At 41.2% G+C, this 27,311-nt stretch overlaps 1 protein-coding gene across 1 annotated transcript; it reads left to right on the top strand.

Moving 5' to 3' along the window:
- Window positions 1–24,978: 24,978 nt before the first annotated feature.
- Window positions 24,979–27,106, top strand: LOC122436418 (thymosin beta-4-like). The gene is made up of 3 exons (XM_043460220.1): window positions 24,979–25,157; window positions 26,249–26,362; window positions 26,680–27,106. Exons 2-3 carry the CDS (start codon window positions 26,263–26,265, stop codon window positions 26,712–26,714), a joined length of 135 nt encoding a protein of 44 aa, XP_043316155.1. The 5' UTR covers window positions 24,979–25,157; window positions 26,249–26,262; the 3' UTR covers window positions 26,715–27,106.
- The last annotated feature ends 205 nt before the right edge of the window (window positions 27,107–27,311 follow it).

Genomic DNA, 27,311 nt, shown 5'->3' with positions numbered 1-27,311 from the left:
TAATCATAAGGGATTTGATTTAGGTCACACTTGATGGTCTAGTGGTTTTCCCTACTTTCTTCAATTTAAGTCTTAATTTGGCAATAAGGAGTTCATGATCTGAGCCACAGTCAGCTCCTGGTCTTGTTTTTGCTGACTGTAGAGAGCTTCTCCATCTTTGGCTGCAAAGAATATAATCCATCCAATTTCAGTGTCGACCATCTGGTGATGTCCATGTGTAGAGTCATCTCTTGTGTTGTTGGAAGAGGGTGTTGGCTATGACCAGTGTGTTCTCTTGCAAAACTCTATTAGCCTCTGCCCTGCTTCTTTCTGTACTCCAAGGCCCAATTTGCCTGTTACTCCAGGTGTTTCCAGACTATCTACTTTTGCATTCCAGTCCCCTATAATGAAAAGGACATCTTTTAGGGGTGTTAGTTCTAAAAAGTCTTGTAGGTCTTCACAGAACCATTCAACTTCAGCTTCTTCAGCATTACTGGTTGGGGCATAGGCTTGGATTGCCGTGATATTGAATGGTTTGCCTTGGAAACAAGCAGAGATCATTCTCTGTCATTTCTGAGATTGCATCCAAGTACTGCATTTCAGACTCTTTTGTTGACCATGATGGCTACTCCATTTTTTCTAAGGGATTCCTGCCCGCAGTAGTAGATATAATGGTCATCTGAGTTAAATTCACCCATTCCAGTCCATCTTAGTTCACTGATTCCTAGAATGTCAACATTCACTCTTGCCATCTCCTGTTTAACCACTTCCAATTTCCTTTGATTCACGGACCTAACATTCCAGATTCCTATGCAATATTGCTCTTTACAGCATTGGACCTTGCTTCTATCACTAGTCACATACACATCTGGGTATTGTTTTTGCTTTGGCTCCATCCCTTCATTCTTTCTGGAGTTATTTTTCCACTGATCTCCAGTAGCGTACTGGGCACCTACCAACCTGGGGAGTTCATCTTTCAGTGTCCTATCTTTTTGCCTTTTCATACTGTTCATGGGGTTCTCAAGGCAAGAATACGGAAGTGGTTTGCCTTTCCCTTCTCCACTGGACCTCATTCTCTCGGACCTCTCCACCATGACCCATCCATTTTGGGTGGCCCCACATGGCATGGCTTAGTTTCATTGAGTTAGACAAGGTTGTGGCCCATGTGATCAGATTAGCTAGTTTTCTGGAATTATGGTTTCAGTGTGTCTGCCCTCTGATTCCCTCTTGCAACACCTACCGTCTTAGTTGGAATGTCCTGTAGGTATCAGTTATATCTAACTCATCCAACATATCATATAAAGCTTGTGTTTCCTTGATTTTCTCTATGGAGTCTGTCCATTGGTGTGAATTAAGTATTAAAGTCTCCCACTATTATTGTGTTATGATTTTCCCTTTAATAGTTCTTAGCATTTGCCTTGTGTATTAAAATGTTCCTATATTGGGTGCATATATATTTATAATTGTTATATCTTATTCTTGATTTGATCCCTTAATCATTATGTAGTGCCCTTCTTTTTCTGTTGTAAATCTTTATTTTATAAAGTCTTTTATCCAATATGAGTATTGCTATGCCCGCTTTTTTCTCTTTCCGTGGTTTCAGTTTACATGGAATATCTTTTTCCAACACCTCACTTTCAGTCTCTATGTATCCCTAAGGCTGAAGTGCATCTGTTGTAGGGAATATATGTAGGGTCTTGTTTTGTATCCATTCAACCAATCTGTGATTTTCAGTTGGAGAATTTTGCCCATTTACATTTAAGATAATTATTGATATATGTGATCCTGTTACCATTTACCTGATTGTTTTCCGTTGTTTTGTATGTCTTTTCTTTTTGTGTGTCCTGTCTAGAGAATTTCCTCTAGCATTTGTTGTAGAGCTGGGTTGCTAGTACTGTATTCTCTTATCTTTTGCTTATCTGTAAAGCTTTTGATTTCTTCTTCTAATCTGAATGAGAATAATAAAGTAATCTTGGTTGCAGATTTTTCCCTTCATCACTTTAAGTATATCCTGTCATTCCCTTATGATCTGCAGAGTTTCTGTTAAAAGTTCAACTGTTAGCTTTATGGGCACCCCTTATATATCATTTGTTGCTTTTAATATTTGTGTGTGTGTGTTTAATTTTTGTTAATTTGACTAATATGTGTTGTGGTGTGTTTTTCCTTGGGTTTATCCCACCTGGGACACTCTGGACTTCCTAGACTTGGATGGCTATTTGTTTCATTGTTGTTCAGTTGCTAAATCATGTCCAACTCTTTCCCTGTCTTCTCTGGTCCTCACCATCTTCCAGAGTTCACCCAAGTTCATGTCCACTGATTTTCTTTCCCATTATAAGGAAGTTTTTGACTCTAATCTTCTCAAATATTTTCTCATGGCCTTCATTTCATATTCTTCTTCTGAGACCCCTATGATTCAAACGTTGTTACTCTTAATGCTGTCCAAGAGGTCTTTGACACTGTTCTCACTTCTTTTTATTCTTTCTCTTTGTTCCACTCTGTTTCAGTTATTTTTACCATTTTATCTTCCAGCTCATCACTTATCAGTTCTTCTGCCCCAATTACCCTACTGTTGATTCTCTCCAGTATATTTCTAATCTCTCAGTAATTGTGTTGTTAATTTTTGATTATTTATTCTTTAATTCTTCTGCTTTCTTGTTAAATACTTCTTGCTTCATCTTGAATGTTGCTCTAGTCTATTTACCTGTGCCTCCACTTTATTTTCAAAACTAGATCCTCTTTACTATTGTTGGGGTAACAGGTAGGAAGGTTAGGTGTCCCTAAGCAGAGGAAAGAAACTCTAAGTGGCAGATTTCTTTTTCCTTCTCTATACAAAATTAAAAGGAGGTTTCTTTTTAATTCTATGTTGTCATGACAAGACCTGGTTCTGCCTGAATATAACTTTTCTCAAATCTTGAGCTAACCGATGAGTTTTTCTTATGCAAATGTTTTTTAAGCTACGTTAATGAGCTATGTATTTGCCTTGGTATATGCCTTTCTTCAAGTTTGTTTCACTTAAGACTCAAACCTTGAACTGACAATGGCTCAACAAACCAGTATATCATACTCATGAAAATGTTCTCTTAAGCTATGTTAATGAAACTATGTATTTGCTTGGAAATCTGCCTTTCTTTAAGATTTATGTCAATCATTTTATGGCCAGGGATGACTGATCTTGTGCCAATGCTATCTCAAAATGCACGTTGTGTGCGTGTGTGAGCCAGGGTAGGGGAGGTGGCGCTGATGCAACTATCTCAGTTTTCAGGTGGTCCTTTAACAGATATATAACTCCTTGCTATAAATTAGCAAGGAGGGGCACTCTTTCTGCTCCCTTCTGATGACTACCTCGGAAGTTTCCTCCATTCGTTATACTTCAATAAAACTTTATTATACAAAAGCTTTGAGTGATCAAGCCTTTTCTTTGACCCTAGATCAATATCTTCTCCTCCAGAGGTCATGGTTCCTGGTGTAGCTCACAGCTCAGAGCTGCAACATTTCACTATCATTGCTCTGAATTCTTTTTCAGGTAGTCTGTCTATTTCCTCTTTATTTTCTTGGTATTGTGGATTTTTACCATATTCCTTCCTTTGCTCCATGTGTCTCTGTCTTTTAATTTTATTTAACTTACTATGCTTGGGGTCTCCTTTCTGCAGGCTGGGAGGATGTAGTTACTCTTAACTTTTGAGTCTAACCGCTCTGGATGGGGTTGGACCAGTACCTTTTGAAGGTTTCCTGGTTGGAGGGACTTGTGCCTGTGTTCTGGTGAATAGAGTTGTATCTCAGCTCTCTGAAGAGCAGTGTCATGTCCAGAAGTGTTTTGGGGGTGTCTGTGGGTTTGTTATGGCTTGGGCAGCTTGCCTACTAATGTGCAGGGCTGTGCTCCTTTTTATTGAAGGACTGTCATGAGGCTTCCAGGCACTGGGACTTGCTGGCCTTTGGTTGGGCTTGCTTTTGTTACTGAGATGGAGACCTTTGGGAGTGCTCCACTGATTAATATTCTCTAGGTGTTGGGAATTCTTTGGTGTTTCAAAGTTCTGGATTTGAGTATCCCATCTCAGGGACTCAGGCCTGACCCCTTACTGTAGCAAAAATACCTCACAAGTCACACAGCACAGAAGGCAAAACCACAAGACTCTTGATGAAAGCAACACTCAATAGGCCAGAACTCCAGATAGACTTACACTGAAGTACTCTGTTATTTCCAGTAATTTTCCAGAACTGTTGTAGGCCATGTGGGGTCAGTTCAGCCTCAGATCTGGCCTTATTCCAGCTTGTACTTGCTCCTCAATTTCATAGTTGCTCATAAAATCCACAGACTATTCCCCACCCAGACACAAGTGGGTGAAGTTGGGGGCTTATTAGGGCTCATTTTCTCACTTGGTCTGTGGAGGAGGAAGGGTATGGCTGTCACAATTGGGATGTGCTGGGGAGTAATTGTGGCAATAGAGACCTGCCAGATATTGTTACAGTCTGAGACAAGTCATGCACTCTTTGAGGAATTGGCCCTGGGTCATGGGTACCTAGGAAGGGCCAAGCTGCATAGTCTCCAGCATTTCCTAGCAAGGTGCGGACAGTAACCAGTGCTTGTTGATAGCCTGGAGGATGATACTGTATCAGCAGCATTTTGTCTGCTGCCACAGGCCCTTTTCCCTCTCTTTGGCAGTTGGATCTAATTCTGCTGCTGGCATTCTGACCTGTTTTGCTGGTTTTGATAGCCACCAGCGGGCACTCAGATACTGTATGCAAGTGTGGAGTTAGTGTCCTGATGGGACAACAGCTTTTATCACTCTGGGATGCCCGGTTTTTTTCCTCTGGTCACTCTTCACTGTGTTAAATTAGTCCCCTCAGATTATCCTTACAGCAGACAAGCCCACCTTCTCCTTGGGCTCTGACACTAGATCCTGAGCTTTGGCACCCCACTCCCACACTCTACTGCACGCAAAAACATGTGAGTCACTTCTCCACTGGTAAGTGCTGCTCAGCAGTGATCTCTGTTATGAATTCTGTTTATTTTGCCTTCTGAGCACCTGTTGTTGCCCTGCCGTTGGAGGCTCTGAAGCTCCCCCTGTCCCTACCCTTGAAGTGGTTCCTGAGTGCCCAGAAACTTTTCTTCCTTCAGGACTCTCTACCCAGGGTGTAGGCCATGTTCTGAAATCCTTTGTGTCTTCTTTTATCTTTATTTTTCACCCTACCTCATTCTGAGGAAGTTGGCTCACCTTTCCTGATGCTGGGGTCTTCTGCCAATATTCAGAGGTATTCTGTAGGAGTTGTTCCATGTTCATAAGACTTCCTAATTGATTTGTGGACAGAAAGGTGATCTCCCCATCTTACAACCTCATAATTTCCCATTCTTCCCTAGACTCTTTTTAACTAGAGTAGGCAAATCCTCATCTAAACCTTCTAAAAAGTCAAAATTAAGCAAAGAATCATTTTTGTGTGTGTGTGTTTAGAGGTTGACTTATGCATCAATAAGAATACTGCTTAATGGCTTTTTTAAACATTTCATAATAACCTGGGATGGATTTATCAGCACTTTGCTTGCACTGTTGAAGCTTTGTGTAGTCTATGGTTTGGGGGGAAAGCTCTAGGATTTGTTGCTGTTCATTAGCTCAGTCAGGTCTAATTCTTTGCATGCTATGACTGCAGCATGCCAGGCTTCCCTGCCCTTCACTGTCTTCTAAATCTTTCTCAAACTCAAGTCCATTGAGTCAGTGATGCCATTCCACCATCTCCTTCTCAGTCGTCTGTTTCCTCTCCTGCCTTTAATCTTTCCTAGAATCAGAGTCTTTTCCAATGAGTTGACTCTCTGCATCAAGTGGCCAAAATACTGGAGCTTAGGTTTCAGCAACAGTTCTTCCAATGAGTATTCAGGACTGATTTTATTTACAATTGACTGGTTTGATCTCTTTGCTCTCCAAGGAGATCTTGGATCTTCAATGGACTCTTCAAAAGTCTTCTCCAACATGACAGTTTAAAAGCATCAATTCTTCAGTGCTCAGCCCTTTTTATGGCCCACCTCTCACATCCATACCAGACTACTAGAAAAAAACTAGTTTTGACTCTTGTAGAGTCTTTGATTTCTGCCGTAAGGGTGCTGTCTTCTGAATATCTCAGTTCAGTTCACTCACTCAGTCATGTCCAACTCTGCGACCCCATGGACTGCAGCACGCCTGGCCTCCCTGGCCACCACCAACTCCCGGAGTTTACCCATACTCATGTGCATTGTGTTGGTGATACCATCAAACCTTCACATCCTCTGCCATCCCTTTCTCCTCCTGCCTTCAATCTTTCCCAGCATCAGGGTCATTTCAAGGAGTCAGCTCTTTGCATCATGTGGCCAAAGTATTGGGGATTCAGCTTCAGCATCAGTCCTTCAAATGAATATTCAGCACTGATTTCCTTTAGAATGGACTGGTTGGATCTCCTTGCAGTCCAAGGGACTCTCAAGAGTCTTCTCCAACACCACAGTTCAAAAGCATCAATTCTTCAGTGCTCAGCTTTCTTTATAGTCCAACTCTCGCATCCATACATGACTCCTGGAGAAAAAATAGCTTTGACTAGATGGACCTTTGTCGATAAAGTAATGTCTCTGCTTTTTAATATGCTGTCTATATTTGTCATAACTTTCCTTCCAAGGAGTAAGCATCATTTAATTTCAAGGCTGCAATCACCATCTGCAGTGATTTTTTGAGACCAAAAGAATAAAGTCTGTCATGGTTTCCACTGTTTCCCCATCTATTTGCCATGAAGTGATGTGACCAGATGCCATGATCTTCATTTTCTGAACATTGAACTTTAAGCCAACTTTCTTCACTCTCCTCTTTCACTTTCTTTAGGAATCTTGTTTTCTTCACTTTATGCCATAAGGGTGGTGTCATCTGCATATCTGAGGTTATTGATAATTCTTCCAGCAATCTTGATTCCAGCTTGTGCTTCATCCAGCTCAGCATTTCTCATGATGTACTCTGCATGTAAGTTAAATAAGCAGGGTAGCAATATACAGCCTTGACATACTCCTTTTCCTATTTGAAAACAGTCTGTTGTCCCATGTACAGTTCTAACTGTTGTTTCTCACCTGCATACAGATTTCTTGAGAGGCAGGTCAGGTGGTTTGGTATTCCCATCTCTTTCAGAATTTCCCACAGTTTATTATGGTCCACACAGTCAAGGGCTTTGGCATAGTCAATAAAGCAGAAGTAGATGTTTTTTTTGGAACTCTCTTGCATTTTTTTATGATCTAACGGATGTTGGCAATTTGATCTCTGGTTCCTCTGCCTTTTCTAAATCCAGCTTAAATATCTGGAATTTCTTTTCTCGTGTACTGTTGAAGCTTAGCTTGGATAATTTTTAGCATTAGTTTGCTAGTATGTGAAATGAGTGCAAATGTGCAGTAAAAGTTCTAGGATAAGCCATCACCAACAGGGATGAGTCTTATCACTTTACTTTGGTGCCAAACTCTCATGTAAAATCTTCACTTATACCCTGGCAAATTCTATTAAGGCTGCTGAAATGATCAGATCAGCCTTTAACCTAACTGCTCAGCGCAGACCATTCAGTCTCCTACAGCTGAGCAAACCCTGGTATCTTTCAACCAGCTAGCCCACTCCTAGTATTTTTAACTGGGAGGGAGCAAATATCTGTTATACACTACTAAATAAAACTCAGGATCCTATAAGAGATACAAGCACCAAAAGAGACTTACCAAATTCATATGGACTCTCCAAGAAGGTGGATGGGCACAAGGGGCCCATACTGATAAAAAGGCTCTGGACCTTGTAGAGTTCAGGGGAAAGAAGTCTGCTCTAGGTCCATTCTTTTCGGTTGTCATAACTGTGTACTGAAAAAGACAGGCACAATGTGAGAATTAAGCTTTATTTGGGGCAAAATGAGGACTGCAGACCAGAAGACAACACCTCAGATAACTCTGAGGTAGTACTGCTCCAAGGCAGGTGAAAGGTCCATGTTTATGCAATTTTGGTGAAGGAGGAGCTCATGTAACCAAGCACATAATTTTTCAAAAACTTTACTGCTACCCATGAGGAGCTATCACCGTTAAGGATTTTAGTGTTTTTGTTTGTTTGTTTGTTTTTTTTTTTTAGATATAAGGAGGTGCAAGAATTGGGCTCAGATTGTCTTCTAAAAACATCTGTCTGAAGATCCTTTCTGCTAGATTTTCCCAGAGCACAGTGTTTCAGCTATGCTCTCCACAGTGAACCCCTTTCAAAGAATGTTGAAATTCAGAAACTGCAATGGTTCATAATTTGATCACTGTAGAGAGAGACAGCAAGTGCCAATTGGTAGGTGACAACGTGAACCAGTGAACTCAAGTGCAAGTTCTTCATTGGCTCCTGATGTCAGACAAGGCTTGGCGAAGGAGCTTGTTTTCTAGGTGTGGGACTGCTATATTCCCTGAAACACCTCCTAGCAAATGCTGAGGCCTTCACCTCCTGCCCAGGCAGGATCTGCAACCAACTGGATATTAAACTTTTCTCAGACACTTTATGAACAACAAGAAGCCCCAGAAATAGAATACAAAGTGGGAGTGAGACAAACAAACTCAACAGCTGCAAGTCTTTCCTGGGCAGCATGTGGGGATCAGCTGGGGGTTTCCATGGGTATGAATCATGCCATGGCCCTAGCCCAGAGCTTCTGAAAAGCTGCTCTAGTTGTAATATGGGCAACTGGAGTTTTGAAAAATTCCCAGGTGATTTTAGTGTTCAGCCAAGGCTGAGAAACATTGTTAGATGTGAGCATTTGCTCCTGTGTTAATTAAATCCTCACATCTACCAACTAGATTATTCATATATTTTAAATTAATTATAAGCCTAATAAGAAATATTAACATAGTCAAAGTATAGAAACTTGGTTAAAACAAACATAAAGGAAGTCAACTTTTTCTCCCTGGTATGGACCAGAAACTGTGCTCCACAAAAGTTAATAACACGAATATACTCTTTAGGAACTTTTTAAATTAAATTCTTAATTTTTAAGTCTTGAACACTTTCTGCTTGTCTGAAAATACGTCATCTAGAATTTCAACTTTTGAGAGACCCAGTAATTTGTTTGCATCAAATTTCACTAAAACTATGAAGTTGGTTTTTGCTGTTATTGAGACACCCAGTCACGTCCAACTCTTTATGATCCCAATGGACTGCAACATCCTAGGCCTCCCTGTCCCTCACCATCTCACAAAGTTTGGCAAAGTTCATGTTCACTGCATCTGTGTTGCCATTCAGCCATCTCATCATCTGTCACCCTCTTCTCCTCTGCCCTCAATCTTTCCCAGCATCAGGGACTTTTCCAGTTAGTCATCTGTTCACATCAGATAACCAAAACGCTGAAGCTTCACCTTCAGCATCAGTCCTTCCAGTGAATATTTAGAATTGCCAGCCTTAATATTGACTGCTTTGATTTCCTTGCTTTGCAAGGAACTTTCAGGAGTCCTTTCCAGCACTATAGTTGTAATGCATCAATTCCAAGACATCCTGCCTTCTTTAAAGTCCAGCTGTCACAACCATAGGTGACCAGTGGGAAGACCATAGCTTTGACTATATGGACCTTTGTCAACAGAGCAATGTCTCTGCTTTTCAACACACTCTCTAGGTTTTTCAACACTATAGTTAATACTAGAGTAATTTTTTTATGCTACCTAAAACAGAGCAACACTTTATCATGTTACCTAAACTCTGAAGCAGATAGCCTTAATCTATACACATATGTGAATAATGCAGGCAGCAACCTTGGTGAACTGGATGAAGCCTCATTTACTAATCCAAATGATGAAAGTCCACCACCTTATACATTAGGGCTACATTTTACATTCTATTACGTTTGTTCATTCTCTTGGACATTATGGTGGAATCTTCATTCCTGGCCAGAGATCAAGCTCTGAGCCTTTGGAGTGGGGTCACTGACTCCAAAACGCTAGACTACCAGGGAACAAACCCTAGGGAATATCAAATAGTGAGAACTCACACAAAGGAAACCACTGAATACAAGACCTGGCATCACCCATCCACCAGTAGCACCCTGTGGAGGTCACCTCAACTAAACAACAAACAAAACAAATATACAAACCCAATCATCAGCAGACAGAATTACCACCTCACTCAGCCTTGTCCATAAGAGGAAAAACAAACAAGCAAACAAACAAAAGAAAAAAGAAAACGCACCAGAAATCTCACCCTATAGGAAGCTTATAAACACAGTTGGACGAAACTTAGGAGGACAAAAACCAAAAAGAAGAAAGAATTCAACCTTAAAGCCTGGGGAAAGGGGATCTCAAACACGATAAGTTAAAAAACAAAAATAATGGGAAGGTAGAGAAATATCAAGAAAAAAGAGAATAGTCAACTCAACAAAATTAGAAGTGAGAAAGGAGAAGTTACAACAGACAATGCTGAAATACAAAGGATTATAAGAGGCTATTATAAACATCTATATGGCAGTAAAATGGATAACTTGGAAGAAATGGACAGATTCTTAGAAAAATTCAATCTTCCAAGACTGAACCAGAAAGAAATAAAATTATGAACAACCCAATTACAAGCACTGAAGTTGAAGCTGTGATCAAAAATCTCCCCAAAACAGAAGCCCAGGACCACAAGGCTTCACAGGAGAATTCTATCAAACATTTAGAGAAGATCTCTTTCAAAAATTGCAAAGGAACACTCCCACCATTCTATGAGGCCACCATAACCCTGATACCAAAACCAGACAAAGACAATACACAAAAAAGAAGCCTACAAGCCAATATCACTGAAGAACACGCATGCAAAAATACTTAACAAAAGTTTAGCAAACAGAATTCAGCAACACATCAAAAAGCTCATACACCATGATCAAGTTGAGAGGGTAATAGGCAAGAAGGCCAGGGGTCTCCAAACGGAGGGAATAGGCTGCAAGTGTCAGATATTTTTAATCTCTCTTGAATGGCAGGAGGAAACAAACTAGCGATTTTTTTTCCTTCTCTATACAAATTTAAAAGGAGGTTTTTCTTAAAATACTGTGTTGCCATAATGACACCTGTTCACCTGAAGTTAACTATTCTCAAGCCTTGAGTTAACCAATGCATTTTTCTTATGGAAATGTTTGTCTTAAGCTATATTAATGTACTGTGCATTTACCTCGGTTCCACCTAATGACTCAGAACCTACTTGACAAACCATTATGTTATACTTAGATATTGCTCCCCTAATCTATGTAAATGAATCTATTTGTATGGTAATCTGCCCTTCTACAAGATTCAAGTCAATCGTCTTATGGCCTGGGATGAATCGTCTGGTGCCAGGATTATCCCAAAATACATCCTATGGATGAGGGGCCTGGTGCCATTCTGAGTTTTAAGACATTCCTTTCTTTCATTAACAGACTGCTGGTGACTATGTAACATCCAGCTGAAGTCTAAGGAGGGTACTCTTTCTGCACCATTCTCATACCTATGTCAGAAGTTTTTGCTATCTCCTTTATACTTTAATAAAACTTTATTACACAAAAGCTCTGAGAGATCAAGCCTAATCTCTGGCCCTGGATTAAATTCTTTTCCTCTGGAGGCCAAGAATCCCAGGGTCTTTTCGTGGGTCAACAATAACCTTTCAAAGTTGGGTTTGTTCCAAGAATGCAAGGATTCTTCAATATATGCAAATCAATGTGGCACACCATATTAACAAGTTGAAAGATAAAAACCACATGATAATCTCAATAGATGCAGAAAAAACCTTTGACAACATTCAATACCCACTTATGATTTAAATGCTTCAAAAAATGGACATAGAAGGAACCTACCTCTCATAGTAAAGGCCATATATGATAAGCCTACAGCAAACATTATTCTCAATGGTGAAAAACTGAAAGCATTCTCCCTAAGATCAGGACCAAGACAAGAGTGACCAGTTCCACTTTTATTCAACATCGTTCTGGAAGTCCTAGCTAGAGCAGAGAAGAAAAAGAAATAAAAGCATCCTTATCAAAAAATAAGTAAAGCTCTCACTCCTTGCAGATGACATGATACTGTACATAGAAAGTGTACAGACACTTTCTGTGTCAGACAGTGTCAGAAAATTACTAGAGCTAATCAGTCAATTAGGAACAGTTACAGGACATAAAATCAATACACAGAAATCACTTGCATTTCTATATACTAACAATGAAAAATCAGAGAAATTAAGAAACCAACACCATTCACCACTGCAACAAAAGAATTAAATACCTAGAAATAAACTTACCTAAGGAGACAAAAGAAATGTACACAGAAAATTATACGCCACTACTGAAAGAAATCAAAGATGACATAAACAGATAGATATTTCACGTTCCTGGGTAGGAAGAATTAGTGTTGTGAAGATGACTATACTACCAAATGCAATCTACAGATTTAATGCAATCCATATCAAATTACCAATGACATGTTTTCACAGAACTAGAACAAAAAACTTCACAATTCATATGAAAACACAAAAGTTCCCTAATAGTCAAAGCAGTCTTGAGAAAGAAGAATGGAGCTGGAGGAATCAAGCTTCCTGACTTCAGAATATACTACAAAGCTACAGTCATAAAGACAGTATGTTACTGGCACAAAAACAAATATACACCAATGGAACAAGATTGAAAGCCAAGAAATAAACCCATGCACCTATGGGTACCTTATTTTTGAAAAAGTAGGCAAGAATATACAATGGGGCAATGACAGCCTCTTCAATAAATGGAGTTGGAAAAACTGGATAACTACACAAAAAAGAATGAAATTAGAACACATCCTAACACCATATACAAAGATAAACTTAAAATGGATTAAAGACCTAAATGTAAGATAAGAAACTTGACAACTATTAGAGGAAAACATAGGCAGAACGCTAAATGGCATAAGTCAAAGCAAGATCCTTTATGTTCCACCTGCTAGAGTAAGGAAAATAAAAACAAAAATAAACAGTTGGAATTTGGTTAAGCTTAAAAGCTTTTGCACAGCAAAGGAAACTGTAGCTTTCATAGTGCCAATAAAACCAACAACTACAATGGGGGAGGGAATAAAAAAATCCAAAAGTATCTACAGCACAAGTCAAGACATAAGAATTATAAATGTTTTCCTCGTGTCACTTCTGTCAGAGTCCTTTCTCTTGCTGGCCTTCACAGTCCAGCTCACCTCCCTCGGATATCTTCCAACACTCTGCTGATCTCTAGACCTGCTGTCGGGGCAGCTCAGATTCTAATCTGCTCCTACTCCTGTGTGTTCTTGTCTCCAATATCCACAGCTACCAGAACTAGTGCGTTTTCTTTTGTGGGAGCTCTCAATATCCTTTTATAACTTCCATAGACAGAGAGTCTGCCTAGTTGAACATATGGAGTTAATCTACAGCTTGCACAGCTGGTGAGAAGGCTTTTGGTCTTCTTCCTGAGCTTCACTGCCCATGGGTTTCAACTGTGATTTTATTTCCACCTCTGCATTGGGGTCGTCCATTGGGGTTTGCTCCTGCACCTACCCTGGAGGATTTGGGTTTGCCCCTGTGAGAGCCAAATGTGGAGGTAGTGTAGCTGTTTGGCTTGCAAGGGTTTGGGCAGCACTAGATACTCAGGGGAGTTGGCAGCTAGGGCAGCAGGAAATAAGGTGCTGTAGAAGGGTATGACAACCAGCATTCTCCAATACACTCCAATATTCTTGCCTGGAGAACCCCCCTGACAGAGAAGCCTGGTAGGCCACAGTCTGCAGCATCACAAAGAGTTGGACATGACTGAAGCGACCCTGTATGCATAGATGCAAGACTTTTTGCCTATGTCAACTGCCCCAGTTGAAGGTTGCACAGATGTTTGGTTTGCAGGGACTCTGGTGGTGCAGTGTGCAGTGACACGGACTGCCTCCACAACAGGAGTTATGGCCCTATCAGAGTCTTTTTGAGCCTCTTATAGCTGGTGATCAGAAGGCCTCTTGGCTCCTCTTTCTCCATAGCTCCACCCATTCAGGCACATAGAGGGCTCCCTTGTCTGGTGTCCTTCTCTGTTTTTCAGTGCATCAGGCACATACAGGGGCCCCCAGGCTGGGGTCCTACTCTGTATTTCAGTGTGTCAGGCATTTGATGGGCCAGCCTCTCTATTGTTTAAGTGCTGATGTTGGGTGTGGGGTGAGAGAACCTATGGTGATGTCTCTACCCACTATGCATGATTCAGCAGTAGCAACCTTGCTTTCATGGCTGACCAGCTTCCCTCCACAGGCATTTTCCACTCTGGTCTCCTCCCTCACATTCCCTAGATCCATCTCTCCACAGTCAACAGCACCCCTTGCCCTGAGATTGTGCCACAATGCCTAAACTCCAGTTCCCAGCTGCTGCACTTTCCAGGGGACTTGCGTTCCTGTCCAGGGTCTATATGGCTTTGGCTAGTAATGTTTGATTCTCATTCCATTTGGGTTGCCACAGATCAGCTGCTTCACTATCAGCCTAAATATTTCTCCTCTGACTCAGACAATTGCCCCAGTGTTGGGATTGGACCCCATGCTTCAGTTCCCCCACCCACCGAGGGCAGGTCCAGTCCTACCAACACTCTTGTTTTTCCCCATAGTTCCATCATCCTACCAAGTTTTGCATGGCTCTATTCTTTTCTGGTTATCAGGTACCCTTGTCCCTTCTCAGCTGGTGTTCTGTTTGCACTTCTATGTCTGAAGGCACATTTTTGATGTATCCATGGAGAGAGATATACTCCACATCTGCCTACTCCTCCACCATCTTGTTCTATCCCCCAAATTTTTAATGATGCAGATAACCATGATGGTGTGTTCACTTACCTAGGTCAGTTATCCTGGAGTGTGATGTAAAGTGAGCCTTAGGAAGCATTATTAGGACCAAAAGTAGTAGAGTTGATGGAAATCCAGCTGAGATATTTCAGATCCTAAAAGATGATGCTGTTAAAGCTGTGCACTCAATATGTCAGGAACTAGGAAAATCCAGCCTTAGCCACAGGACTGGAAAAAAGTCAGGTTTCATCCCAATCCAAACAAGTGCAGTGCAAAAGAATGTACACTGGGTATAACTGCTCTCATTTCACACGTTGACAAGGTAATATGCAAAGTCCATCAAGCAAGGCTTCAGCAGTATATGAACTGAGAACTTCCAGATGTTCAAGCTAGATTTAGTAAAGGTAAAGGTCAAATGGCCAACAAACATTGGATCATAGAAACAGGAAGGGAAGTTTTTTAAAAATCCACTTCAGCTTCATTGACTATGCAAAAGCCTTGGACTGTGGATCAGGACAGACTATGGGAAATTCTTTTTGTTTGTTTGTTTGTTTCAAGTTAGTTGATTTATTTTAGTTGGAGGCTAACTACTTTACAATATTGTAGTGGTTTTTGCCATACATTGACCTGAATCATCCATGGGTGTACATGTATTCCCCATCCTGAACCTCCCTACCCTCTCCCTCCCCATCCCATCCCTCACTGTCATCCCAGTGCACCAGCCTTGAGCACCCTGTCTCATGCATCGAACCTGGACTAGTGAACTATTTTACATATACATATACATATACATGTTTAATGCTGTTCTCTAGATTTAAGAGACTAGATTTGATAGACAGAGTGCCTGATGAACTATGGATAGAGGTTTGTTCATTGTACAGGAGACAGGAATCAAAGCATCCCCAAGAACAAGAAATGCAAAAAAGCAATATGGCTGTCTAATGAGGCCTTACAAATAGTTGTGAAAAGAGGACAAGTGAAAAGCAAAAGGAGAAAAGGAAAGATATTCCCATCTGAATGCAGAGTTCCAAAGAATAACAAGGAGAAGTAAGAAAGCCTTCCTCAGTGATCAATTCAAAGAAATAGAAGAAAACAACAGAATGGGAAAGACTAGAGATCTCTTCAAGAAAATTAGAGATACCAAGGGAACATTTCATGCAAAGATGGGCTCGATAAAGGACAGAAATGGTATGGACCTAACAGAAGCAGAAGATATTAAGAAGAGGTGGCAAGAATACACAGAGGAAATGTACAAAAAAGATCTTCACAACCCAGCTAATCACGATGGTGTGATCACTCACCTAGAGCCAGACATCCTAGAATGTGAGCTCAAGTGGGCCTTAGAAAGCATCATGATGAACAAAGGTAGTGGAGGTGATGGAATTCCAGTTTAGCTATTTAAAACCCTGAAAGACAATGCTGTGAAAGTGCTGCACTCAATATGCCAGCAAATTTGGAAAACTCAGCAGTGGCCACAAGATTGGGAAAAGGTCAGTTTTCATTCCAATCCCAAAGAAAGGCAATGCCAAAGAATGCTCAAACTACGAACATTGCACTCATCTCACACAACTGAAGTAATGCTTAAAATTCTCCAAGCCAGACATCAGCAATACATGAACCGTGAACTTCCAGATGTTCAAGCTGATTTTAGAATAGGCAGAGGAACCAGAGATCAAATTGCAAACATCCGCTGGATCATCGACAAAGCAAGAGAGTTCCAGAAAAACATCTATTTGGCATTGGAAACCATGCCAAACCCTTTGACTCTGTGGATCACAATAAACTGTGGGAAATTCTGAAAGAGATGGGAACACCAGGCCACCTGACCTGTCTCCTGAGAAACTTGCATGCAGATCAGGAAGCAACAGTTAGAACTGGACATGGAACAAGAGACTGGTTCCAAACAGGAGAGGAAGTACCTCAAGGCTGTATATTGTCACTTCTGTTTATTTAACTTATATGCAGAGTACATCATGAGAAACGCTGGGCTGAAGGAAGCACAAGCTGGAATCAAGATTGCCGAAGAAATATCAATAACCTCAGATATGCAGATGACACCACCCTCGGGTGGTGTTCATGGGGTTGCAAAGAGTCAGACATGACTGAGTGACTGAACTGAAGCTATTCTCTCAAATCATCCCACCATCGCCTCTCCCACAGAGTCCAAAGATGGTTGTTTACATTTGTGTCTCCTTTGTTGTCTTGCTTATAGGGTCATCATTACATCTTTCTAAATTCCACATATATGTGTTAATATAGTGTATTGCTGTTTTTCTTTCTGACTTACTTCACTCTATATAATAGGCTCCAGATTCATCCACCTCATTAGAACTGATTCAAATGAATTCAATAGCTGAGTAATATTACATTCATATATGTACCACAGCTTTCTTATCCATTCATCTGCCTATGGACATCTAGGTTGCTTCCATGTCCTGGCTATTATAAACAGTGCTGTGATGAACATTGGTGTACACGTGTCTCTTACAATTCTGGGGTTTCTTCAGTTTGTATGTCCAGCAGTGGGATTACTGGGTTGTATGGAAGTTCTATTCCCATTTTTTTAAAGGAATCTCCACACCGTTCTCCATAGTGGCTGTATAATTTCATTCCCACCAACAGTGTAAGAGGGTTCAACTTTCTCCACACCCTATCCAGCATTAATTGTAGACTTTTTGATAGTGGCCATTCTGACTGGTGTGATATGGTACCTCATTGTCGGTTTGGTTTGCATTTCTCTGATAATGAAAAATGTTGAGCATCTTTCAATACGTTTGTTAGACATTTGTATGTCTTCTTTGGAGAAATGTCTGTTTAGTTCTTTGGCCCATTTTTTGATTGGGTCATTTATTTTTCTGGGATTGAGGGAAATTCTTAAAAAGATGAAAATACCAGCCCACTTTATCTACCTTCTAAGAAACCTGTATGCAAATAAAGATGCGACAGTTAGACCTGGACATGAAACAACTGGTTTGCTCAAATATAAGAAAGGAGTAGGAAAAGGCTATATATTTTCACTCTGGTTATTTAACTTATATGCAAAGTAATCATGCAAAATGCTGGACTGTTATATGACAAGCTGGAATTAATGTTGCCAGGAGAAATATCAACAACCTCAGATATGCAGATGATAACACTCTAATGGCATAACACTCTAATGGCACTCTAATGAAGAGGAACTAAAGAGCTTCTTGATGAAGGTGAAAGTGAGATTGAAAAAACTGGCTTAAAGCTCAACAATTAAAAAACAAAGATCATGGCATCAGATCTCATCACTTCATGGTAAATAGATAAGAAATAAATGGAAACAGTGACAGCTTTTTTTTTCTTCTTCTTTTCTTTATTCTTAGGCTTCAAAATCACTGCAGTGACTGTAGCCATGAAATTAAAAGATGTTTGTACCTTGGAAGGAAAGCTATCACAAACCTAGATAGCATATTGGAGAAGGCAATGGCAACCCACTCCAGTACTCTTGCCTGGAAAATCCCATCGACAGAAGAGACTGGTAGGCTGATGTCCATGTGATTGCTAGCAGTCAGACATGACTGAGTGGTTTCACTTTTCAGTTCATGCTTTAGAGAATGAAATGACAACACACTCCAGTATTCTTGCCTGGAGAATCCCAGAGACAGGGGAGCCTGGTGGGCTGCCATCTGTGGGGTGGCACAGAGTTGGACACACCTGAAACAACTTAGCAGCAGCAGCAGATAGTGTATTAAAAATTAGAGCACCATGGGGAAGACCCAGAGGGATCGGGTAGAGAGGGAGGTGGGAGGGGGGATTGGGATGGGGAATACATGTAAATCCATGGCTAATTCATGTCAATGAATGACAAAAACCACTACAATATTGTAAAGTAATTAGCCTCCAACTAATAAACATAGATTTTAAAAAATTAGAGCACCAATTTGCTAACAAATGTCTATATAATCAAAGCTATGGTTTTTCCAATAGTCATGTATTGATGTGAGAGTTGGACCACAAAGAAGACTGTGCTGCAGAACTGATGATTTTAAACTGTGGTGTTGGACTCTTGAGGATCCCTTGGGCAGTAAGGAGATCAGGCTTTTCAGTAGTAAAGGAAAGGAACCCTGAATATTCATTGGAAGAACAGATGCTGAAGCTGACAATCCAATACTTTGACCATCTGATGGGAAGAGCCAATTCACTGGAAAAGACCTGGTGCTGTGAAAGATAGAAGGCAGGAGGAGAAGGGAGTGACAAGAGGATGAGATGGTTGGATAGCCTTATTGATGCAAAGTATGAGTTTGAGCAAATTTTGGGACACATAGTAGCCTGGAGTGGTACAGTCCATGGAGTCACAGAGTCAATAGGACTTAGCAACTGAACAACAACAACTATTTTAATAACTATATATAAAACCTTTTAAAATGGAAAACTTACTGGTTTTAATGAGATAGACTGTAACTTTACCCTCTGTTTGACCTATAGAAAAAGGATTAGATTAGAGAAGTATGTAGTCCTTACCTGAGCTGGGTTCTGAGCCAACTAGTCCGAGTTCAAACTCTGCCTCTGGGTTTCATTATGAAGTATACAGAATAGCCCACTCTCAAGGCTATGACTTTAAAGGTGTACCATTTTTCTGTTCACATGGAAATTAAAAGTTGCAGAACAGAGAATAACATTTGTTTTGTTAGAAGTTTATAGGAGCATTGTGATCTGACATATACGGACCAATGAAGAGGGGATCTTTGGGACACCGGCCCACTACTGTCTCAGTGTGCTGCCTTTTCGAAAGAAGTTGCTGTTCCCTGCCCCAACAGCTGATTTATTGATTTATTGGCCTGTCAAGCAAGTTGCTTAAATTCCCTGAACCTCAGCTTCCTCAGCAGTAAAAAGGGCATATTAGTAGCCACTGTACAGGGTGAGAATTAAATCAGATATTGCAGACAAAATAGACATGACTTAGCAACTGAAGAACTAAACAAATTATACACAAAGGGCTTTAACCAAGTGTCCAGTGAGCCCAAAATTATCACCTCCCATGTCATCAGGGCAAGGTGGTGGTGGGGCTCAGGCTGTGTCTTTAAGGGGATCTAGATGAACAGAGGGGGCTTGCAGGTCCACAAGGGAATGTAGGTCAAGGCAGGAGGTGGGGGACAGGAGGCCCTGAAGCACAGAGGGACCTGGGCCTGAGAAATCAAAAAGGGGGGAGACTTGTCTCATCCCTGTTCCTCCTTATCTTCTTTGGTCTGGTTCCAAATAGGAAAAGGAGTACCTCAAGGCTGTATATTGTCACCCTGCTTATTTAACTTATATGCAGAGTACATCATGAGAAATGCTGGGCTGGAAGAAGCACAATCTGGAATCAAGATTTCTGAGAGAAATATCAGTAACCTCAGATATGCAGATGCCACCACCCTTACGGCGGAAAGTGAAGAAGAGCTCAAGAGCCTCTTGATGAAAGTGAAAGAGGAGGCTGAAAAACTTGGCTTAAAGCTCAACAATCAGAAATCTAAGATCATGGCATCTGCTCCCATCATTTCATGGAAAATAGATGGGGAAACAATTGAAACAGTGGCTCACTTTATTTTGGGGGGCTCCAAAATCACTGCAGATGGTGATTGCAGCCATGCAATTAAAAGATGCTGACTCATTGGAAGGAAAGCTATGACCAACCTAGATAGCATATTAAAAAGCAGATACATTACTTTGCCAACAAAAGTCCATCTAGCCAAGGCTACGGTTTTTCCAATGGTCATGTATGGATCTGAGAGTTGGCCTATAAAGAAAGCTGAGTGCCGAATAATTGATGCTTTTGAACTGTGGTGTTGGAGAAGACTCTTGAATGTCCCTTGGACTGCAAGGAGATCCAACCAGTCCAGTCTAAAGGAGATCAGTCCTAGGTGTCCATTGGAAGGACTGATGCTGAAGTTGAAACTCCAATACTTTGGCCACCTCATGTGAAGAGTTGACTCATTGGAAAAGACACTGATGCTGGGAGGAATTGGGGGCAGGAGGAGAAGGGGATGACAAAGAATGAGATGGCTGGATGGCATCACCGACTCGATGAACATGGGTTTGGGTGAACTCCGGGAGTTGGTGATGGACAGGGAGGCCTGGCATGCTGCAATTCATGGGGCTGCAAAGCGTCAGACATGACTGAGAGACTGAACTGACTGATGCACAAATAGTTCAAAAACAATAGGATAAATGTTCCTGAACTTAGGCTTCAAGCACTGTTTCTCCAGTTTGGAAATAGCTCCAAATCTGTGCACAGTCCGCATTGGAAACAACATAAACCACAATGTGCCCTGACACTGCCTCCTGGTTCTACCAGGTACAGGCTTGCAGCTGGCCACCTTCCAGTGAAGTCTCTCAGCATGGTTTGCATAGGGTCTGTGGGCCCTCTGATGAGGAAAGCAGGGCCTGGACTGAGTGGGCTGTCTCCTCAGCTGTCACTGTAAAGCCCCAAACCCAGAGTGAACAATGCAGCCTGTAGTTGTTCTGTCTAGCATATGAACTATAGTTTCTACCAGGCAGGGATTATCCCTGACATATGAAATATTAATTCCAAAAGGATTAAATTATCTGGAAAAAAAAGTATAGTGGTTAAAGTCACAAATTCAGAGTGGGCGAAACTGGGCCCAAGGAACTTCCTCACTGAAGTAAATCAGTGGCATGCCATGCTTTCAGCATTCACTGAGCAACTACTGCATATCAGGCAGTATAGAAAACAAAACAGCCTGTCTTCCACTCTTCCTGAAGCATTCTCAGGGCAGGGAACTGAAGACATTTCTATACCCTTAACATCAGTAATACAGAATGGCTATTGGCTTAGTTCTTACAACACTGGATCTATAAGCCTCAGTTTCCTCATTTGTAAACCTCTCCTCATAGAAAGGCGATGGGCCTCAAAACAATCTTAAAGCCTCTACCTGACTCTTACAAGGCATGAGCCACTTGGCGGTGCTATTTTCAATTTGCTGGAAAACTAGGAAAATATCTCATTTTACTATCTATGAGAAATAGCTAATGTAAAAACTTAATACAGGTTTAGTTAATATCTAACACTAAAATATATTATTTTCTCAACCTTTTATAGTAACAGTGTAACAAGAAATAGCAAATATGATTCCATATTATATCTGTTCCTTTTACTTCAATGTTTAGTCATCACCATTTTTTAAAGAATGTTGCCTACAATTTGAAATACAGAGGAGAGCATGATTGTGACCTAACCTGAACAGAGAATAACATTTGTCTTATTAGGGATTTACAGGAATATTTCGATCTCAGTTACATGGACAGCTGCAAGAACAAAAGATGCTGGTACCAAGAAGTTTGCATAATGAACCATGCCTCCCCCTCAATTTTACCTTTAAATATTTTTTTGCTTAAACTCTTTGGAGAGTTCAGGGGTTTGAAGGCATGAGCCATCCATCTCCTTGAAAGGCTCTGCAATAGACCTTTCTCTGCCTCCAACTGTAACATATTAATTTGTTTGGCCTCACTGTGCACTGCACAGGTGAACTTCCATTGGGAAACAAAACTTAATATATTTTTTACTATCATCTGATTTCCAAGCATTTCAGCCTTCATAACAGTAAGGAGGTAGAAACTAAAAATTATCCTGTTTCACAAATAAAACTCAAGCACAGAAAAACTAATTCACTGGCCAGTGTCACACATCGCTTAGGGATATTCCATGAGTTTATGTTTGTTTCCACCTGCCTCTGTCTACCCTTTCCACTCTATCTAGTTCGCAAGTCAAGTCAAACATGCTAGACTCTCTTCTTTTTACCAAGTTGTCTTTCTCTATTTTCTGTCCTTTTTACACATATCTAGAACTGCTGATGAGCTGTTTGTTACCAAACTAGAAAATTCTGTATGTGTCACAAATTTCTACTCTTTCATTTCCTTTGGATATATTGCTTTGCATGGCATAACCCTTTACAAGGAAAAGGATTTGGGTATATAAACAAAGAAAAAATCATTGTTGTTGTTTTTGCTTTGTTTTGTTTTTTGCTTACCCCTTGCTGTTGTGCAAAGATTAAACTATAACCCAATGCTATAATTGACAGTGCAGTGTGGGAGGAAATTTAGGTCATAACAGGATGCCCTGTGCTTTCCATAAGCAGGTCCCTGATATAGCTGAGATGCATACATCAGTCAGAATTTCAATAAACCTAGCTTATTGCACCTTCCCATATCCAGGAAACCACCAAAATCATTTCATCGAAGGAGCTATTCTGTGTTTACCAGTAATCTTTTACTATATATATATTCCTAGAAGAAAAGCACATGTAACCTGAATCTCCCCAACCACAAGAGCAATACCTCAGAGCTCCTAAGCAGGTATTTGCTGGGCTATAGTCTGCAGGAAAAAATCTGAACAAAACAACTAAGAACTCGGGTTCTATGTTTTCCTTTAAATTGATAGGCATAAGAAGCAATGAATAGTAGGGCTATACTTTGGCATTTTTGAAATATCGGAAAGAAGGAAGTGATTTTTGATAGCCTCTCCTTGAGGAGAAGAATAGAGAACCTAGGGTGTCAGTACAATGCAGCTGTCAAACACATTCTTTTTCTCAAATGCCAGTGGACCCACAGGTCTGTCAGTTAGGATGAGGTCAGGGGGACGTTAACTGGAGAGGTGACATCCTGCCGCGACTGCACAAAAAGTCCAGTGGCCTCACTCGTGAAACGGGTGAACAGACAATCATACCTCTGCCAACCCTCTCCCCCTCCAACTCCACTTAAGAAGGAATTCCAGTTGAGACTTCCCTGTTAGCTCGAATGGTAAAGCGTCTGTCTACAATACGGGAGACCTGGGTTCGATCTCTGGCTCGGGAGATCCCCTGGAGAAGGAAATGGCAGCCCACTCCCATATTCTTGCCTGGAAAATTCCATGGAAGGAGGAGCCTGATAGGCTATGGTCCATGGAATCGCTGAGTCGGACGCAACTGAGCAATTTCACTTACTCAAAAAATGGAGGAGTCAGAGGTTCACCTGTAGTGGCTTTTAAGGGTTTATATAACCACAGACTCTAATCCCAAGTAAGGCAAAAAGCCTCTGCCATTAACATCATTATCAAGGGGTATCAGGAAACATTTTCGGAGGAAACACAGACATAGGAGTATTGTGCAAACTGATTTACCTGAAAGCCATCTGGCTGTTTCTTTGACATACCATATGCAGCGCCCTCACCCCCACCCTGCACAGTATGCAGTATATTTGTAGGTCATTTGTAAGTCAAGTAGGCCGCAATAGGAAGATCCCTCTTATTCACAGTCAGGTGCCATTTTGAAAAGTGCTCCTGTACCAATCTATGGCAAAAACCACTACAATATTGTAATTAGCCTCCAACTAATGAGAATAAATGAAAAAAAAAAAAAAAGACAATGGTTATTTTGTAATTACTATAAATGAAATAAAACCAAGATTTTTGAAAAAAAAAAAAAGAAAACTGCTCCTCTCTAAATCGAGCTCCCATGTTCTGGATGTAACTCACATAGGCACTTCAAAATGGAATCCTGCTCAAAAGACTCACTTCAAAATACAGAGTTCGCCTTTTCAATTTAATCTTCAGATTTTAGACATAATGGGATCGCAGTCTGTGTCTTTCAAAACTGGTGTCCTTAGCTATTAATAATTTAGGAAAATAAGAAACAGGAAAGTAAAAGAACTTCCTCCTTGTCAGGCTCACGAAGTAGCATCATTTGAACTGGACTTATTTTTCTAAGAGGGAGGCGACATACTCTATTGACTCCAGATACATTTACCACCAACTAGCCAATATTCCGGTTATTTGGTTTGGGTACCCACCATAGTTACAGCATTGAAAAAAAAAAACAAAAAAAAAAACAAAAAAACCCCCACCATGTCCCTTCTTTAAAACTATCACTTGAGGGTGCTTTACTTCCCAGCCAAGTCTAGGAGAATGCGAAGAAGACAAAGACGCTCCAGGGTGGGGCGAAGGGCTTCCACTGGTCTGGAAGCTGAGACACTGGAATCACAGTCTTGCAGTGGGTGAGGCCGCGGGGCCAGGGACTCTGCACCCCGGCTAGGAGATGTCTGTCACGAACCAAGGCAGCTTCACAGTAAAGGACTATCTGTCCCCCTGGGTCCTACCCAGGCACTTAGTTATCACACTCCGATCCCCAACAGCAGGTTTGCGCGGCCGCTGCAAAAATCCACGTAGCTAGAAACTGCACAAAGACGAGGCAGATGCGTAATGAACAAAGTGCGGCACGGGCTGGGGGAGGTCCGCGCTTTATATTGCGCCCTCGTTGCCTTTTGGTTAAACAGTGAACGCTGGGTGGGAGACCCCAGAACACCAGGCCTGCTTCCGAGTAAATGCAGAGTGAAGGAGTTAAGCAGTAGAGCGGTGATGTCACCTTATTTGCATAGGACTGTGCATTTAGCGACGCCTTCCGCGCCTCCAACAGCACTCATCGGCTATCACAAACCGGATTCCTCTCCTTTGCAGCTCTCTCTGGTGAGCCCCGGGACCCTTTCCCGCGCCGCTCTTAACCCCTCGCCGCCCGCTTCCCTGAAACCCAGCAGGAGGGGTAGTACCGGGACAGGATCGAGATTTCAGTTTTAGATAGATAGATAGATAATGATAGATGATAGATATAGAAATATAGATACGCTATTGCACCTTCGAAAGGAACAGATGACAGATAGATGGATGATAGATGATAGATAGATAGATAGATAGATAGATAGATAGATAGATAGATAGATAGATAGATAGATAGATAGATATAGATATATAGATACGCTATTGCACCTTCGAAAGGAACATTTTTTTTCCCCTTTCTTTCCTTTCTGCCTTGCCTCGTAGATGGTGAAGAATCTGGAATAGAAAGATCTTTTGTTTCAACTCACACCCACCCAAGCCCGGAGCTTCACGCTTAACATTGTTTGTCTCACCTCCAGTGGCTTCGTGGGCTGTATCTATTAGGTTTAGGGTTGTGGGGCTATATTGTGAAATCTTTAAAACGTCCTACTTGCAGTGGGACGTGTGCAGAGCTGCCGAATTGCTGCTAAATGCAGATCAGAATCGATCTAGTTTTGTGTATGGCTGGCTGCATTGTTGGTGAGATGAAGGAAGAGGGTAGGGCGGGGGTCTGTGGCGACCGGCAGCAGCTGCGGCCTTTGTGGAAAGAAAAGAAAGCCGCACCGCTCGCATCTTAAGAAACATATTGTTCAGCCTTGACTTCATTTTCGGAAATCTTATTCGATTTTCTTCCCTTTAACCTTGGAATAGCTTCACTTTTCTTTCTTGTTGGAACGCTGCGATTAATCCACAACAGTTAATTTCACGCTTCCGAGAGATTTGGCCTCCTAATGTGGGCGGTCTTCCCAATTTGGCCCCTCGCGTTTTTAATCCTAAAGGTAGCGGGGGATCATTTTTTTTTTTTTCCCTATAGAAAGAGAAAAATGTTTATTTAGCCCTGAGTGACAGTGGAAGGGATTAAAGTGCATCTTCAGGCAAGAGATGGGAAGGCAGAACGCTATTTCTGAGCCCAGAAAGATAAGGGTATGTGACTCACCCTCAGCCTCTCGGCTTTGTACCTGCAGCTCCCTCTGTAACTATGTCTGACAAACCCGATATGACTGAGATTGAAAAGTTCGATAAATCGAAATTGAAGAAAACAGAAACGCAAGAGAAAAATCCACTGCCTTCAAAAGAAAGTAAGCTCCCCCCTCCCAAGCCCCTTCTTTAGAAAAGGCTGAGCGGGAGTGGCCGGGCGAGTAGGAGAGGATGGGAGGGGCTGAGAGAAGAATTGGGGTGGGGGCGGGGAGTGCAGGAAGAGGCGCCAACAGTTCTTTGATAACTGGTTTGCATAGATTAATTTAAAATTGCCTTGCAGCCAACAAATACAGGGGTTTAATAATTTAATGGACAGTACTTGGTGACTAAACTGTAATCCCATGTTAACCTATACTGAGTTCGAATCTTAAGCCCCCTCCATCTTTTTCTCTCTCTCTTTTTTTTTAATCCCCCACAGCTATTGAACAGGAGAAGCAAGCAGGCGAATCCTAATGAAGCATGCGCTGCCAGTATGCACTGTACATTCCACAAGCACTGCCTTCTTATTTTACTTTTAGATGTTTAGCTTTGTAAGATGTAAGAGGTTGGATCAATTAAATGACTGCCAACCTTTTTCACTTAAGAGAAAGAGAACTACTCTAACAATGTGTAGGCCATGGCCTGCCTCTTTCATCTGCCTGTCTGACTGGGAGGGGAAAAAAAACTGTTGATGAAGGAGGAAGCTGGGTGGGAAAACAGTGAACTCTAGAGTAAAAAGCAAGCTAGTCCAAGATGTCTTCTGGTCTTTGAAGTGCAGTTTGGAGTGCCATTTCCTTTTTGTTACAATGATTTTAAATACTGGTGTACAAACATTTTTTAACACAAATAAAAATTTTTAAAATGTATCTGGTGTGACACTGGTGTCTGGCAAGGTTTTGGCTTTGATGGAAATATATGTAATAGTATTTCTGGTATCAGAGTCACTGTTCAACCAGTTACTGACTTTGATTCAAATAGAATTCTAGCAATCTTACCAGATAAAAATGAGCAGAAACTGCATTTTTAACAGACTCCAAAAAAAAAAAAAAATTGTTATTTGTGATTACTCAC

Source organism: Cervus canadensis, chromosome Y (genome assembly GCF_019320065.1).
Source record: "Cervus canadensis isolate Bull #8, Minnesota chromosome Y, ASM1932006v1, whole genome shotgun sequence".
Classification (NCBI taxonomy): Eukaryota; Metazoa; Chordata; class Mammalia; order Artiodactyla; family Cervidae; genus Cervus; species Cervus canadensis.
This window is presented reverse-complemented; position numbering and strand designations above follow the sequence as displayed.

What these genes read in the sequence shown, in the direction of transcription:
- LOC122436418 (XM_043460220.1), top strand. Translation starts at nt 26,263, where the DNA reads ATGTCTGACAAACCCGATATGACTGAGATTGAAAAGTTCGATAAATCG. An exon ending in TCCACTGCCTTCAAAAGAAA is followed by an intron (nt 26,363 to 26,679) that starts GTAAGCTCCCCC and finishes AATCCCCCACAG; the next exon opens with CTATTGAACAGGAGAAGCAA.